General features: G+C 38.2%; 1 protein-coding gene across 4 annotated transcripts in view; it reads left to right on the top strand.

Annotated features, from left to right (window-relative positions):
* Positions 1-12658, top strand: part of LOC111861322 (sodium-dependent proline transporter) — a 31125-nt gene extending 18467 nt beyond the window's left edge. For 3 of the 4 annotated variants that reach the window (XM_023845782.2, XM_023845784.2, XM_023845783.2), the window contains 6 exons: positions 37-149; positions 2789-2917; positions 6981-7080; positions 7877-7977; positions 10981-11148; positions 11755-12090. In XM_023845782.2, the coding sequence (XP_023701550.1) occupies positions 37-149; positions 2789-2917; positions 6981-7080; positions 7877-7977; positions 10981-11148; positions 11755-11841 (698 nt within the window). In that variant the 3' untranslated portion in view covers positions 11842-12090. Of the gene's footprint in view, positions 1-36; positions 150-2788; positions 2918-6980; positions 7081-7876; positions 7978-10980; positions 11149-11754 lie in introns of all 4 variants that reach the window. The other variant, XM_033750274.1, reaches the window with a different exon arrangement.
* Positions 12659-16212: the final 3554 nt, after the last annotated feature.

The following is a 16212-nucleotide window of genomic DNA, read 5'->3' as shown; positions in this document are numbered from 1 at the left end:
TATGTGACATAATAACCTGCAGATGATCTGTTTCAGGTCCTGGCTTGGCTTTCGTGACCTATCCAGAGGCGATAACAATGTTACCTCTCCCACAATTGTGGGCGGTTCTTTTTTTCTTCATGTTGTATCTACTGGGAATGGATAGCTTGGTAAGTGCTGCCACCTTGTAGGAGATTCCAGCAGCTCTTGCGCAGAGCACACATAGGAAGATTAGTGGGGAGGGAGAAGGGGAAAATTTGGCGTGCTCACAAATTTCCAAAATGACGATGGAAGTCAAATGAATTAAAATGTTTTCTTACGCTGCTGTTGCTAAAAGTTCCATATTGTGGTATGGATTTGGAAAATGTTAGGTTAGATATTTTGTTTTTTGATTTGCTATTCCTTGGCTCTATTTCTGATTTTGATAACAAAATATCTTTTCGTGTGTAATGGTAAGATATCATTTTCAGCAGGAAAATGTTTGTCAAAATCAATCAATATTTAAGATATAGGCAAAATGAGATATATTTAATGTCAACCATATAAAGCTACAGTTTTTTGTGAGGGAGGTAATTATCAGATGTTAGTTTTTTGGGAGTGGTCCTCAGACGAAATTCTGAGGATTATATATGGACCTAAGAGATAACAGGAGATTTCAGATTACAATAGGAGGATCTTAATAATTTGTACTCTTCACCTCATTTTAGTGAAATGATCAAGTCAAGAAGACTGAGATATGTGGGCCATGGGAGAGATTGGCAGAATTTTAGCCCGGAATAATTTAGGAAGAGACTGCTTGGAAGCAGCTGGGAGGTTAATATTAAAACATCTTACAGAAATAGAGTGTGATGGTGTAAACTGTATTCAACTTGTTCAGGGTAGGGTAGAGTGTCAAGTTCTTCTGAACTTAGAAGACAGTGAATTTCTTGACCAGCAAAGCAATTACCAGGTTCTCAAGAGTATGTGAATTGGTTGGGCAGATAGGTGGTTTTTCTAGACAAATCTGTGTACCTGACTGAGCCTTTCCAACTGAACCAGGACAAATGTTATTCAGTCTCTAATGCAGCCTTTCTTTTTGGTAATACTCTGTAATACTGAGAGTAAAAACACATGTATGAGGGTTCTTGAAATAAAACACATTCATGTGTCTGGCCATATTTTGCCCCCTCAAGGAATTGATAAGGGTCTATAGATTAGAGTTGTATGATGATATGGACATGGAAGTGCAGTAGTTTCAATAGCATCCCAATATTTCTTTGCAGTTAGGATCCACCACCTGGTTTGTCAGCAGCATGCCTGTCTGAATGCTCACGGGGACTATTTTGACACTTTCTCCTTCTCCCAGAAAAATCCCCAAATGAGTTTCATTCTAATAAGGCTCTTACAAGAATTTCTGTATTTTAAGCAAAATTAGTTGAAGGTCTTTTGTTTTTAGTTGTAATGGAAGTATGAAAAGTCTCTTGATGCACATACTGTAGGTAGATTTTTGATACTACACCATCAAACGCTTCTGCCATTTGTGGTAATTATTTTTAACAATTTCTTAGATGATCAGGAATGATACATAATTTCTGTGTCGAGACTGAACACTGATAGGTTTTTATTATTTTCAGCTTTGAATACATTTGTCATTTAACAGTGTCAGTGAAATGGAGACATTCATCATATCTTCTGGATATTTACACAGAGTGAATGTGATATTTCAGTAATGGCAAAAATCAAGTTACTACAGAATTTTTATTATTGTCGTTATACTGTTATAAAGGGAGGTTTTTACCTTTCTTGACCAGTTCATGGCTCTGTGCTTCATGGCGACTTTTACATTGCTGGCTGTGAGGCACATATGAATTTTGCTGACGAATCAGCATGCTGCTTGACAGCATTATATTTCATGGTGTGGGAATTTGTTTATGATTTGTCAGCAGTGGATGGCAGTTGTCAGCTCCATTGGTTGCTTGTTCTCAGTTACAATTTGTGAGCAGTGTAATCTGTCATTGTGTGGTATACTTTAGAGCAATGCGTGTCTCTGTATGACACCTACAATAAAACATGTATCTGCTTGAAGTTGTTTGCTAACATTTTGACATAAATTCCATGACAAAGGAGTTCCCAGCAGACTTTGTCCAATATCTTCAGGGACAGAATTATCAGCACTGGTATTTGGCCAGCATGTTCACCCTATCTTATCCATTGTGATTTTATCCTTTCAGGTTGATTGAAGGATAAATTTTACAGCAGTAACCCCTGAATGAAAAAAGAACCAAAAGAAAATATTCCTAAGGAAATTCCAAATATTTCCTCAGAACACCTTCTGCTGGTATTAGAAATGTCTACATGTAGAGGGACGGCATTTTCATCTCCACCTGTGATCTGTAACTGCTTTATTCCGAATGTTATGGGCCAACAGACGTATTGATTCATCGGCAAAATTGTTATGCGCCTTGCAGCTGGTGATGCCCTGGTTGTCATGAAGTACAGATTCATGAACTGGTCAACAAAGTTAAGAACATTCCTGTATATATATTATTATACTTTTTCCATTATTATGAAGATACTGTAAAATCATACACAAATGGAAGCCTATACCATGCATCATACTTCTCCACCCCCCCCCCATTTTAGCTAGTAGGCCAACAGTGAGGGGTTAATGAAGACCAGAGAACTGTGTGCACTTTATTTCGATGATGGTGAGTTGAGATCGCTTGAATATCTTCACAACATGGTTCTTAGCTAAGAACATGACAGGGAACTTCACTTTCATTTGTCTTTTTTGATCAAATAAATAATGCAACAATTGACTCTTTTACAGTTTGTTCAAATTGAAGCACTCATCTCCAGTGTGACAGATGCATATCCAAAGCTAAGGAAACACAAACAATGCGTGACAGGCCTCTCATGTTTTATAATGTTCCTTGGCTCACTTTTCTGTGTTACTAATGTAAGTACTAAGTAAGAACCATTTCACATTACTATGTTATTTATCTGTGCTAAATTGCAATGTCCCACTTCACAACTGAATACAGATTTTTAGGTCTATAGAATCTCTATAGGTGTAAACTATAACTTTAAGTAGCACAACAGAACCCATAGCTCAGTAAGACAGTACCTACAAGAAAGATAAAAAAATTATGCTGCTCTTGAACAGTTGGAATCATGGGCTCTGGCAGGAGTGGAGGAAAGTCATGCATCTGCTTCCCCCCTATGGATTTCTGGGGGGAAAAAATCGAAATTCAAAAGAGGAGGAAATGCATCTCACATTAATATAAAAATTAAAACACTCTACGGAAATCAGTAAGCAGCAAATCCCCTCCCTCCATTGAAAGCATGCCCCCTTGGAAAAAAATCCAAATGGCGCCCATGGTAAAGGGTAAAGCTATTTCTATAACAGACCCATAGGGTTGTGAGATGTTGAGGCTCCCACATTTTCTGCACAGTCAGCTCACAGTTGGCAGTGATGTTGTCAGCCTCAAGTGCCAGCCCCCCATTAGCCCCCAGGAAGATTCCTGGTACTCATTTCTGTTAGAGGCTTAGTCAACCCCAGGGCCGTAGTACAGCTGGAAGGATTAGGCCACTTTTAAAAAATCCAGTGACCTAATTGGGGAATTGAACCCACGACCTTATTGCTTGTAGCATAGTGCCTCAACCAACTACAATACAGCGTGCACCTGAGCCCGTGGCTGGAGTGGAAAAGAATTATGTAATTATGTATGACTTTGCATAACAACTTTCACGTGCAATGATAAGAAAAGGAGAAGAAGGGGAGTGTAAGATTTCCTTGGTAGCAAAGTGCCAAAGGACACCTTGAAAGAAGTAGGATGATTTCTGCCTCATCTCGTGCAAATTAAATTACCAGAATACCATAGTTGGTATAGCGACTGGCTACAGGCTGTACGACCAAGGGGGTCAGAGTTTGAGTCCCCGTAGGGTCAAGAATTTTCTTTTCTCCATGTTGTCCAGACCAGCTCTGAGGCCCACCCAACCTCCTATTCAATACATACCAGGGGCTCTTTCCTGGAGGTAAAGTGGCAGGGGCATGAAGCTGACCATCACCTCCAACTATTGTCAAGGTCATGAAAATGTGGACAAATACATCCACTTCCACATACGCCTTCATGGGGTGGTGCTTAATTAGTTAAGCATAGGGATAACTTAACCTGTTACCTTACTTATAGTATTCTCTTCCTTTGATACATAGACTTCCTTGTTTATTGCCAGTTATCTTAAATGTTTATCTTTGAACCCTTCCCTGGCTGTAACAGAGTGTTTGCTCCTGGCCTATTACAAACTCACAGACCACAGCATAACATGAGCTGTAACAGTTAGGTAACTGGACTGATATTTTGTGCAGCAAATCACTACAAGGCAATGTGAGGTAAGTTGGAGCATCGGATTGCATGATTTAGTGACTGTGTCAACAGTTTTTGGGATTCAGCTTATTTTGTCACTGTGGCAAATGTTTTATTGGCACATCATTCTCTTTTTCTGTCAGAAACAATGGTGATAATATCAGAACAGAGAATCAGCAGTAAATACGTCCTTAGGAAATTTTGTGACAAAATTCGCCAACATTTACAAAATGCTACAAGTCTGCAGAGGGAGAACATTAAGTAAAACACTGATACCTATGTGTGTTAAGCTATATCCAGACTAAATATTCAATTACCAGACAACTTAAGAATTTATACAAATGTGACTAAAGTGCCTGGAATAATGACAATTATTGTGCAGGCACAGTTCTAAAGAGCAGAAGAGCCATAAAGAAAGAATATTGAAAAAAAGATCAGTTATGTATGCACAAAAAAATTTCTGAATGTGTGCTTAAAGTCAGAAGGTGACTGCAGTCACCAGAGGCTGCTGAAAATATTTTTCTAACAAGTATTGTTATTTAGTTGAATATTGCCAAAACTCATAGCTCCATATAAGTTTTGAGGTTTTCACGGCGATGACAATGAAGAGAGTCGTCTTCTGGGTTTAGGCACCGTGTATTCTTCGTGTTGGCCGACGTTTCGGAGGAACGTAGCGCCTCCATCTTCAGAGCAGTTGAATGGCTTGGAATGCGGAGAGCAGTAGCAGTAGCTACTACGTCGGCCAACACGAAGAATACACGGTGCCTAAACCCAGAAGACGACTCTCTTCATAGCTCCATAGTTTGCAAAGTTGTAGAAACTAAGTAAAACTGAATAATTCTGCCAAACTTCATTTTCTAATGATCATAGTTTCTGAGATATATGTCAGATATGACAGATGAAGTGTTATTTTGTGTTGTGGCTATTACGCACATATTAGAACTTAATGAATGTATATCCCTTTTGGCATGGACTACAGCTTAGAATATTTTAAAGGTGTTATTTCTTTGAAGTACCTGCTCTACTTGCAGATTGCATAATAATGGTTGAAGCAGAGTAGGGGCATAATTTGCTCTTGTTGTTTTCAGTACAGTTCTGGATCTTCCGAGTGGTTGGCAAAGTGCAACACTCTAGATTTGTGTTTGGAAGGTACATAGTTTAAATATTGTCTGGGCTGAGTTTTTTTATTATTTATGGTTACTGTCACTGTCTCCAAGTGAAATCAAAAGGTGTACTGCTTGTATTATCACTGGTAGGAAGTGCTGAACCTGAAAATTCAGATATATATGTTAATGTCAATATACTTTTGTACTAGACCAATTTCATTGGCAGTAGTTAGCGTGCTCTACCAGTAGCATGCCCACGCAAAAAAAAAAAAATAGCACTGCAGTGTGAGGAAAAATTGTTGTTGTTTGTTGTGGTTTCTTAGTGTACATTCAACTCTAGATTCTTGGCTAAAGAATTACACTCTAGATTGTTGGACTCACAGATATAATTTTTGTGACCTTGACAGTGCCCTTCATTTCCATGGTTATTATGAAAATATACAAATGTCACATGCTCAGTACCATCACAGTACCAGTGCTTGTCCTGTAGGATAAGGATGATACTGATTTAGACCCATGCCATGCAGGTTATAGCAGAATTAACGGTGTTTCTGAGCTCTCTTTCATATAATGAACTACTTCTGTATTAACAGTTATTGTTGTCACTATTCAAGATGCAGAGCATGATGAATAGACAGACATGCAGGTATTGTGAATTCTGTATGTAGATACTGTCAGAGCTAGAGAAACTTTTAGCCAGTCATGTCAGAGCTTCAAAAGAGAGTCTTATTGCTTAGCATAGCACTCAGTGGTTTCACTCTACAAATGTCTTAAAATTGTGATGTTTGCTTAGAAAAGTAAGAACAACAATAACACAAAATTATTTTTTCGGGGACACATGATAAATTTGGTATCATTAAGAATGACACTGTCTATAAATTACTGTAATTTTAAGCAAAATGTAAACCCATCCATATCCTTTGCTGCTGAAAACAGTCTGCCTGTGAAATCATATGTGGAAAAGAAACAGAAATATTTACTGATCTTTCTACCTTATGGATCACTAAATATTTCCAAGTTCCTAGGTGTTATCCATGGGTTACATGATTTATTTAACCATATGTGATCACAGTATCAGGTATAGATGGGGGCAGAACCACTTTAAGCAATTCTCATCTTATTAGCATGCATGCTTTCTGTGATGTTCTGCACCAGGAGAGTGTACAGGTATGCTGGTGAACTGGTGAAGTAATTTCCAAGAAAATCGTCATTTTGTCTTTTAAGTTTCTTGTGCTGTGCTCTTAATTTTTAGACAGTGATGCATTATCTCCATAGGATAGTTTTTCAGGATGTAAACACCTGAAGGTATTAAATATCAAGAACTTTCACTGGATAATTCAAAATAAAGGGACACAAGCTGCTTTACAGAAACTGTTTTTTGACTATTGGGTAAACATGACATGTATTTTTTTAAAAACACATGAGTGTTTCTTTCACAGACTATTTCTAGTACTTTATGACATCTAATAGAATATAATGTTAAGTATTGCTTCAAGGAGAATTTAAATAGAGTCTAAATTAATGTTAAGCTTTGCTTTGCTTCTTGCAGGGCGGCATGTATGTTGTACAGCTTCTTGACTGGTATGCAGCGTCCACATCAGTTATACTCATATGTATAGTTGAAATACTTATCGTTGGATGGATCTATGGTAAGTAAGCATATATACTTATACAATTTCACATTTTGTGAAGAGCAGATATTTCTTTACCAACTTGCTGTAGAACACAGACAAGACCTGTGGCCTACTAATATTCTGTCTGTAGCCCACTGTAGTTGTAGGTCCATGTTCAAGTATATAGAACATTAGTGGTGAGGACACAAAATAATGGCCATAGACAAATGGAAATTTTGCGGTTAGAATCATTGAACGAAGAATATTGTGTAGTCCTGCTCTAGAATATTCTGTCATGAAGGACAGGGAGGACTGGAGCTGAATGTTGTGTAATTCTTGTATAATACTTCAAATTTAGGATTGTGTACATCGATATCAGTATCGTTCATATGTAGATTTTCTTTACTTGTTTTGTAAATATGATATTTCTTGACTATATTCGATTATTTTCCTTTCCTCCCCATTGTTATGATTTCCGTTATATCTGTTATTGTGCCATATGTGTGTCCACTGTTCAATATGTGACTTGAATATCCGGAGTTACTTCTGTTACTTTTATGTCATGAATGTGTCCTTTGTATCTGGTCTTGAATGTTCTTCCTGTTTGTCCGACATACTCTAATGGGCAATGTAGGCATTTCATTTGATAAATTCCACTTCTGCTATATTTATTTATTTGCAGCTGTGGCTTTAGTATGTTCTGTATTGTGTTCCGCGTATGGAAGGCCACTTTTATTTCTGTCTCTCGAAAAAGCTTTGTGATTGCTCTCACTTCCTTACTGCATCCACAGCTGTAATTATTCTCTTTAAAAACTTCTTAATTTTATTTAAGATTGTACTGCCTTCATTCGTGACTTGGAGTTCATGATTGAAGAAAAGCTTCATGTATGGTGGAAGGTGTCCTGGAAATACACAACACCAAGCATTTTAATGGTGAGTATTATAATCCACCCCAAACCCCATTTCTTCCATAATTAATCATAGAAAAATATATTTAACAGAAGAACTCTATATAAATGTATACCATGCAGGTCACTACTTTGAATAGTATTTTCAGTCAGAAATATGTTTTGATGTACTTGCCATATGATGTTGAAACTGAACACTCTACACATTTTTAGATGATTCCTTGGCCAGTGTATAATGGTTTACATCTGAAGGTTTGAAAATTATATCACTTCTTTCAGTTATTTTCTTATAATGGTAGCATTTAGAAAATTTTAAATGTAAATATCATTTATGGGAGTGAGAACAAAATTAAAACATGATTAAACTCCAGAAATGCATGCCATTATTTATCTCAGGATCTTTTGCATCCCATCCATAAATATAAAACTGTAGTTTTTTCTATTGTTTTGTATGACTGAAATATTTGGTCTCTCACATGAAGGAACTGAGCAAGCTAATGTGTCAGTAATGCCATAGACTTGAATTTGGGAGGTATTCATTTTGAATCTCAACCAAGACACAGGCTGTCCTGATTGGTATAGTCTGTGGTTTTCCTCAGCCCTTCCAGGAATATTTTGGCATGTTAATTTGACCAGGTCACATCCACGTCTTTCCAAATCCTTTCCAGTTCATTACTCGCTAATCAACATACAATTTGATGCTACAGAGTCTGACCTACTGATAGCATTGTCAAATAAACACAAAAGAAAAATTTAAAGGAAGAAGATACATTCTGTATATTTGAGTACAGTTTGGACCTAAGAGGGGGGGAAATAAAGGAGAAAAACTGCATAATGAGGTTCTTCATAATTTGTACTCCTCAAAAAATATTACTAGCATTATCAAATCAAAGAGGTTGAGACAAGTAAAATATGTTACTATGTTGTATTTTAGCGTACTGTTGTGCTGATTCATATTCATAATGTGTATGTATTAACAGTCTTCAAGTGCACACAATCCCATCTACCACTTCCACACTACATGTTTTGGCAGTATGCTGCCATCTTCAGGTGTATCGATCCGTCAACTATTTCACTGCTTGCCTTTATATGTCCATTTACAAATAATATTAAATTTGTATATGTCTTTATATAATAATAAGTTTTAACAAGTTTTAAATACATAAACTTTATTATTATATAAGGACATATACAAATTTAATATTATTTGTAAATGGACATACAAAGGCAAGCAGTGAAATAGTTGAAGGATCGATACGCCTGAAGATGGCAGCATACTGCCGAAACATGTAGTGTAGAAGTGATAAATGGGATTGTATGCACTTGAAGACGGTTAATAGATACACATTATGAAAATATGTTACACTCATGATAGTGAAACAACATTTCAATAGCAGAGCCTGATGGAAAGATGCCATTTAGAAAATCTAGACATAGATGGGAGGACAATATGAAAATGGATATTAAAGAAATATGATGGGGAACTGAACTGGGTTTATCTGTCTGATGACAGGGACCAGAGGTGGGCTGTTGTGAGCACGATAATGAACCTTCAGAGTCCATAAAATTGAATAATTAACTGGATCAGGGTCCTTCTTGGGAAGCTGATGCTTGCTCAGTTAGTCAAGATACTAAAAAATTCAAACCAAATACCTCCAAAGTTCAAATGTAGGGCATTATTGATACACCAGCCTGTTTAGTTCCTTCATGTGAGCGCCCAAGATATGTGCTTATGCAAAACAACAGGCAAAGTTATAGTTTTATATACTTTAATGACTAGACTCTTAGATGGCAGATGGGAAGATAAAAGATTTTGTAGTGAATGAGAACATGAATTTACAGAATTTAATTAGGTCTTAATTTTGTCCTCACTGCCAGCATTTAAAATCTTCTAAATGCTCTTATTATAATAAAACATCAGCAACAGAATGGAGTGGCATCATTTTCAAACCATAAAAAGTAAATTATTGCACACTATCCCAGGTATCCATTCAAAAACTATTGACTAAGACTCATTATGCTTTTCCCTACTCAGATCCACACTTAAACGTTGGTAAAAAAAGACATTTCATTGCCAGCTTTTAATAAATATAATTAAAGATAATAATTCCCCTTGGGATTACTTAATATTTTGAAAATTTTCTGTCACTGGCTACCAGAACAGTATTTAAAATCTGAGATTCTCACAACAATGTGACTATTAACAGGGCAGTCCTCCAGTTGTAACACAGTGTAGTTCAGTAGAAGACCACCAACATTTCAGAGGAATGCATCACCTCTGTCATGAGGGTCACCAAGTGAGCCAAGCAAGAAACCAGCAGGATGTAGTCATTCTGTTTGCCATCTACTTCTTGCTGGCTTCCTCGTTGCCTTACTCTTCAACCTTGAAGTTGGATGCAATACATTCATCTGATATGTCAGTGGACTTCTACTGAACTACATAGCATTATATCGCAAGAGACTATCCTCTTTAGCAGTCAGAGATTTCCAGTTTACAAGAACAGAATTTTTTTAGCCAAATATTTAATACTGTGATACTACTTAACATATCCTTGATAACTGGCTGAGCTGACTTACATCACTCAGAGCCACAGCCTGGACACCCTGTCTGCCCCACTCCTCAGAACAGTCTTCTCCCTCTACTGAGACACTATAAGAGTTTGAGACAACTTGGAACTCTATCTTATGGTGGATATTACAGGTTGCCTATAATGTATGAAGACAGTGTAATAGAAAAGGTTCCATAAGTCATAAAAACAGTCCATGATATGAAAACATTTTTGTGTCTCTCTAGAGAATTCTCTCTTAACTTCAAGAGTTTTTGTGATTTTCCTACTCAACATGCGTGTTAAGGGAATGATTATGACCTGTGCACCAGTGAACTGTAGTACAGCTTTTTTCTTTTCACAGGACAAATTCAATTTTTTTCTTCTACACTGATGAGAGGAGCTATGAAATCTACTCACAGGTACAGCCTATCTTGGAAACTTCAGCATTAAATTATTTCCATTTTTTACTTTAATTACAGTTCATCTTTGTGACTACAGTTGCATTCAATTCACCTGTCACTTACAATGGATTAAAATATCCAGATTGGGCTCTTCTAGTGGGCTGGTTTGCTGCAGTGGCCTCCATGATCTGCATTCCCATTGGTGTTGTTCACACGCTTGCAAAATCACGTGGAACTTTAATTCAAGTATGTATCCTTAAAGTTACTTGTAGTCTCTATTCACCTTCATCAGCCCATGGAAACATTCTATTGTGTGGTTAAATTGTGTGCACTCTTCTCTGATTAAAAGTGTTTTGAAAAGTTCTTATAAATTTCCTGCATTATTTATCAGTTATTCAAGCCCCACACTTCAGTGTAATCATTCAAGAGAAAAGAAAAAAATATAGAATTATAAATGAGGAGAAGAAGACTGATATTATTATATAATTTTACAGCGATTAACATCCATCAAATACAGTGCAACCTCACTGCTCTGGACTACTCGTATATGCAGAAAAGAGTAATTTGGATTCTGTTAGCAAGCATGAGTTTCTCTTTATTCCATTTTATTTTTGACAAAGAATGTTTTCCTCTGACAAAGTCTTCCACATCTTTGAAACCGACATTTCAGTATCTATCTCCTCCATAACCTCACCAGGTTAAGTGATACCTGGATGAGCAGAGTCTGGTTTGGTGAGGATTTGCTTATTTCTTCTTACTAGTATATATGACTCAGGCCTAAGGATTGAAGTTTTTGTACAAATGGAAACATTAAAGACTGTATTAATTAAATTACCTTTTGTAAATTCACAGAGATTCAGGAAAAGTCTGTTGCCAAGCAGTAGTTGGGGGCCTGCACTTGAGGCAGATCACATTGCCTGGAAGCAGTATACAGCATAATGCACTTGGTGATGATTCAAATGAGAATTAAATACTTTCATGACGTTCTGCTTTCAAATTAATATAATTTTACTTTAAGATATACCAGTTGTGCATCACTTACATTTCAAATTAAATATTATTTTCTTTGGTGAGACACTATAATTACTCAGTGATGTAGCTATCACATGAAGTCAGAAAATCTAAAAAATATCGTTTTGTTGCAGGTAAAAATAAAGTTGTCTTTTTTAATTAAGGTCAGTGACTGAATGATGGCTCAGCTCTTACTTCAAACCCTAAACTTGTGATTCCATTCTATATCCAATGATGAACTCATCAGCTGAATCTGTTCAAATGTCCTGCAGTGACAACAAGATTAACCATACATATATTGTGAAATGTATTTTAATGTGTTAAGAACTCAAACTGGGCTGAAGTTATATGAAATACCAGTTCATTTTGGCAATTTTTTGACAAAATTTAGTACTTACCATCAGCTAGAAAACAAGTAGGTATTTACAAAGTGTGGGATATACTGGTAAAATGTCTTATTACAAGGATGATTACTTATCCCTAAGTATAAGAGCAGTATTTTGGCACATATTATATAAGCTGATTGCTCGTAATGCAAGCATACTATCTCTTTAGGGTCATGCAGATATTTGCGCCAGAGATGCAGAATACAGAAAATGTAACCTGGAAAATATATAGATTTTCTATATATGACTTAATTTGCTGTCACTACTAGACTTAACATATTTATGTAAATACAGTATGTAAGCATTGTGACTGTCTTGTACAATATTTTTGTAATATTGTCATGCAACATTATGTCTGGAGTATTTCCATATTCCGTATTGAGGGGCTGGGTTTCCCCATGCACTTATACAGGTTACTGGTCCATTGTGCGTCCCCCTTTAATTTCTACTGTCTCCATACCCTACCGGTACTGGTGCTTACTATCAGCCCCTTTCTGCCAGCGAGGTTCCAACCTCTTACTGGCAGTGGTATCTAATAGTTAGTCCCTTTCTGTCAGCGAGGTCATCCCTCCTCTGGCAGGGGTTCCTAGTCCCTTTCTGCCAGCAAGATTTCTACCCTCTACTTGGCAGTGGTATCTAATACTTTTAGTCCCTTTCTGTCAGAGAGGGCCTGCCTCCTCTGGCAGTGGTACCTGATACTTCCCCCATCTACCGGAGGAATTGGAAACTAGTTGGGCAGGAAACTTGGCCTAATTTTGCTCAGAGGTCTCCTAGAGACATGAGGTTCTTTTACGTGCCATAAATCTACGACACGGGACCCACGGCTTAAAGTCCCTCCCGGAGGACTTGTTCCCTGAATTTTTCTGCCCTTAAAAATTCCACGACCTCCGCCGGGTTTTTGAACCCGCATACCTTGAGTCATGAGGTGGGAACGTTACCCCTAGACTACGGAGGCCGCTATGTCTGGAGTAACACAGCTTTCTTAACAGAGATTTTTGTGTTAGCAACGGTCATGCCAGGCCCAACAGAGGGACAGCATGGGTAACACTAATACCCATTAGTTCTCCCTGCTTGCCATTGCATTTTGGTCCCATATTTTGTATTGTCTTCAAGGGAAAGATTTACCATCACACAGTGTGCATGTGAATCACCAATACAGGACTGTTACCCAAGTCTCACTTAAGAAATTGGTACTTAAGACAGTGCTTTCATTTAACTTCATAATAAAATGGCTCTTTTGGAAAAAATGGGACTAGTTGATGTCCTGTACAATTATTTTTGGACAGGTGACCCCACTCAAAAATGGGACAATCCAATTGTTACATCCAATAACCCTGATGAAACCTGTTGATATCGACTAAGGATCGTAAATTATCTCAGAATATTTTGGATGACTAGTCTCTTGTTATTCAGATATAAATGGTAAACATCTAATCAAAAATTTCCAGAACTAGTTTCTGTGATATTTCTGTCAACTTCGCTATAGTTAATTATTCCATTAAGGACATTATAGCATGATAGAACTTGCCAGAATTCTTGTAATGTCTAGAAAGATTATGCAATCAAAAATTCCTGCAACACATTAAAATATTAATTATAAATGGAAAAGAAACTTCAGACTTACTGCTATATCATACTTACTGGAAATATTGGCCGCGCCATAGCTCAAGCAGTTAGCCTCTGGCTTCCCACCGTGGCGGCCCGGGTTCGATCCCGGGTCTGGTTATGTGGAATTTATGGTGGACAAAGTGGCGCTGGGGCAGGTTTTCTTCGAGTACTTCGGTTTCCCCTGCCAATCTTCATTCCACCAATTGCTCCACAATCACCCTGGAAATACTGGAAATATTCATAAAGAACGTGCTCATGACCCAAAATTCAATTTAGATAACTACCCCAACTTCAGAGGGGCATGCGTAGTTGGTTGAGGCACTAATGCTACAAGCCAGAAGGTCATGGGTTCAATTCCGGATGAGCTCATTGGATTTTTCAATTTACCTGAACCTTCCAGCCGCACTATGTGCCTGTGGTCAACTCTGCCTCTAACAAAAATAATTACCAGGAATCTTCCTGGGAGTAAAGGGCAGCTGGTGCGTAAGGCTAACAACCTCACCGCCATCTGTAAGCTAATTTTCTAGAAAATGTGGGAGCCTTGATGTCTCACAACCCTATGGGTTTCCACTGCCTGTCTCAGGGATAGCTTTATTTCTCTTTTTCCTTCCACCCACCTTCAGATGTTCTTGTCCTCCAACTCGAAATAGTGCAGATCTTCTCAATAGAAGCAGATCCTTACAACAAGAATGTAAAATTCTCTTTGTGACCTGATGCAAATAAAGGAACTCACATTTGAAGTTTCAGTATGCTCATTCATAAGTGGACTCATTAGTGGGTAAGTCAAGGTTGCAACTTGACACAAAGGATGAACTGTTTAATAATCATGAGCTAGAGGAACTGACACATGACACTAACATGTTATCAATTGTTGTATATTATCAGGAACAAAAGAAGACCATCCAAGAAAAATCCATATCCTGGAGTAGAGTATTTTCCTTGAACTGACATAAATTTCTTGAAACAATAGGCATATAAATATAAATATATAAATAAACATATTGTCACGTGTATGAGTGTGACAATTAAGTTCCCACACTGACGCTTTTTTACTTGAAAAATTCGTGTAAATTGTTTTCTGGCCTCAGTGTGGGAACGTAATTGTCACCTGTGAATAGATGGAATTTATATTGGTAAACGGATTTATTAAACTTTTTTTTTTACTGCTAGTGGGGTGGGACTAAGTTCCTTGTACTGCGGCCACTTCTGGCCTATTGTACCAGCCCCAGATGATAGGTGAGGGTGATTGTGGAGCAGTTGGTGGAATGAAGATTGGCAGGGGAAACCGAAGTACTCGGAGAAAACCTGCCCCAGCGCCACTTTGTCCACCACAAATCCCACCTGACCAGACCCGGCATCGAACCCAGCCCGGTGGGAAGCCAGCGACTAACCGCTTGAGCTATGGCGCGGCCGTTATTAAACTCTTACAGAACATAACTACAAGTAACTATAGCACTAAAGCGGCCTCCGTAGTCTAGAGGTAACGTTCCCACCTCATGACTCGTAGTACGCGGGTTCAAATACCCGGCGGAGGTCGTCGAATTTTTAAGGGCGGAAAAATTCAGGGAACAAGTCCTCCGGGAGGGACTTTAAGCTGTGTGTCCCGTGTCGTAACTTTACGGCACGTAAAAGAACCTCATATCCCCAAAGGGGATCACTGAACCAAATTCCAGGACGTTTCCCGCCCAACAATAGTCTCTAAGGCCTCTGATAGATGGGGGAAGCATTATAGATACCGCTAAGCATGTGGCCGAACTCGCTTGCTCGGCGGGACTGATGGTACGCACCATTTATCGGTAGGGTATAGAGACTGGTAGAATATGAAAGAGGGAAGCACAATAGATCAAACTGGTTGCGGTGCATGGGGAAACCCACCCTCTCTAAAATAACCAACTAACTAACTAATAACTATAGCACTGTCACTAATTCACACACTCTGCAGTTCACTACAGCACACACACTAACTCTTGACATCCTGCTCTATCTTCACCGGTTGTCGCCTGGTAATGGCTTCCAAAGCAGTAGCTTTCTTAGCTTCCTTGTTCACGTCCTTCCTGTCTGGCGACTGTCTCACAACTAACTCCCAGGCTGGCAACCATCTCACACCAACTTCCTACTCTTCTGATTGGCCAATCCAATTCGAACAAATCCATTAAATTGCTACTGGCCTTCGCCAGCACAGTCTTCCTTGATATCGGGACCCGTGACCATATTTTTATTCTTTGCAGACTTTCGCGTCTTTCGAAATGGGGCCTCCTCTTCGAAGAGAGGAGAGGATGGGTCAGTCTACTACTGGTCACTCCCC

Source organism: Cryptotermes secundus, unplaced genomic scaffold (assembly GCF_002891405.2).
Source record: "Cryptotermes secundus unplaced genomic scaffold, Csec_1.0 scaffold221, whole genome shotgun sequence".
NCBI lineage: Eukaryota > Metazoa > Arthropoda > Insecta > Blattodea > Kalotermitidae > Cryptotermes > Cryptotermes secundus.
Note: the sequence above shows the minus strand (reverse complement) of the source record. Positions and strands in the feature narration are given on the sequence as shown.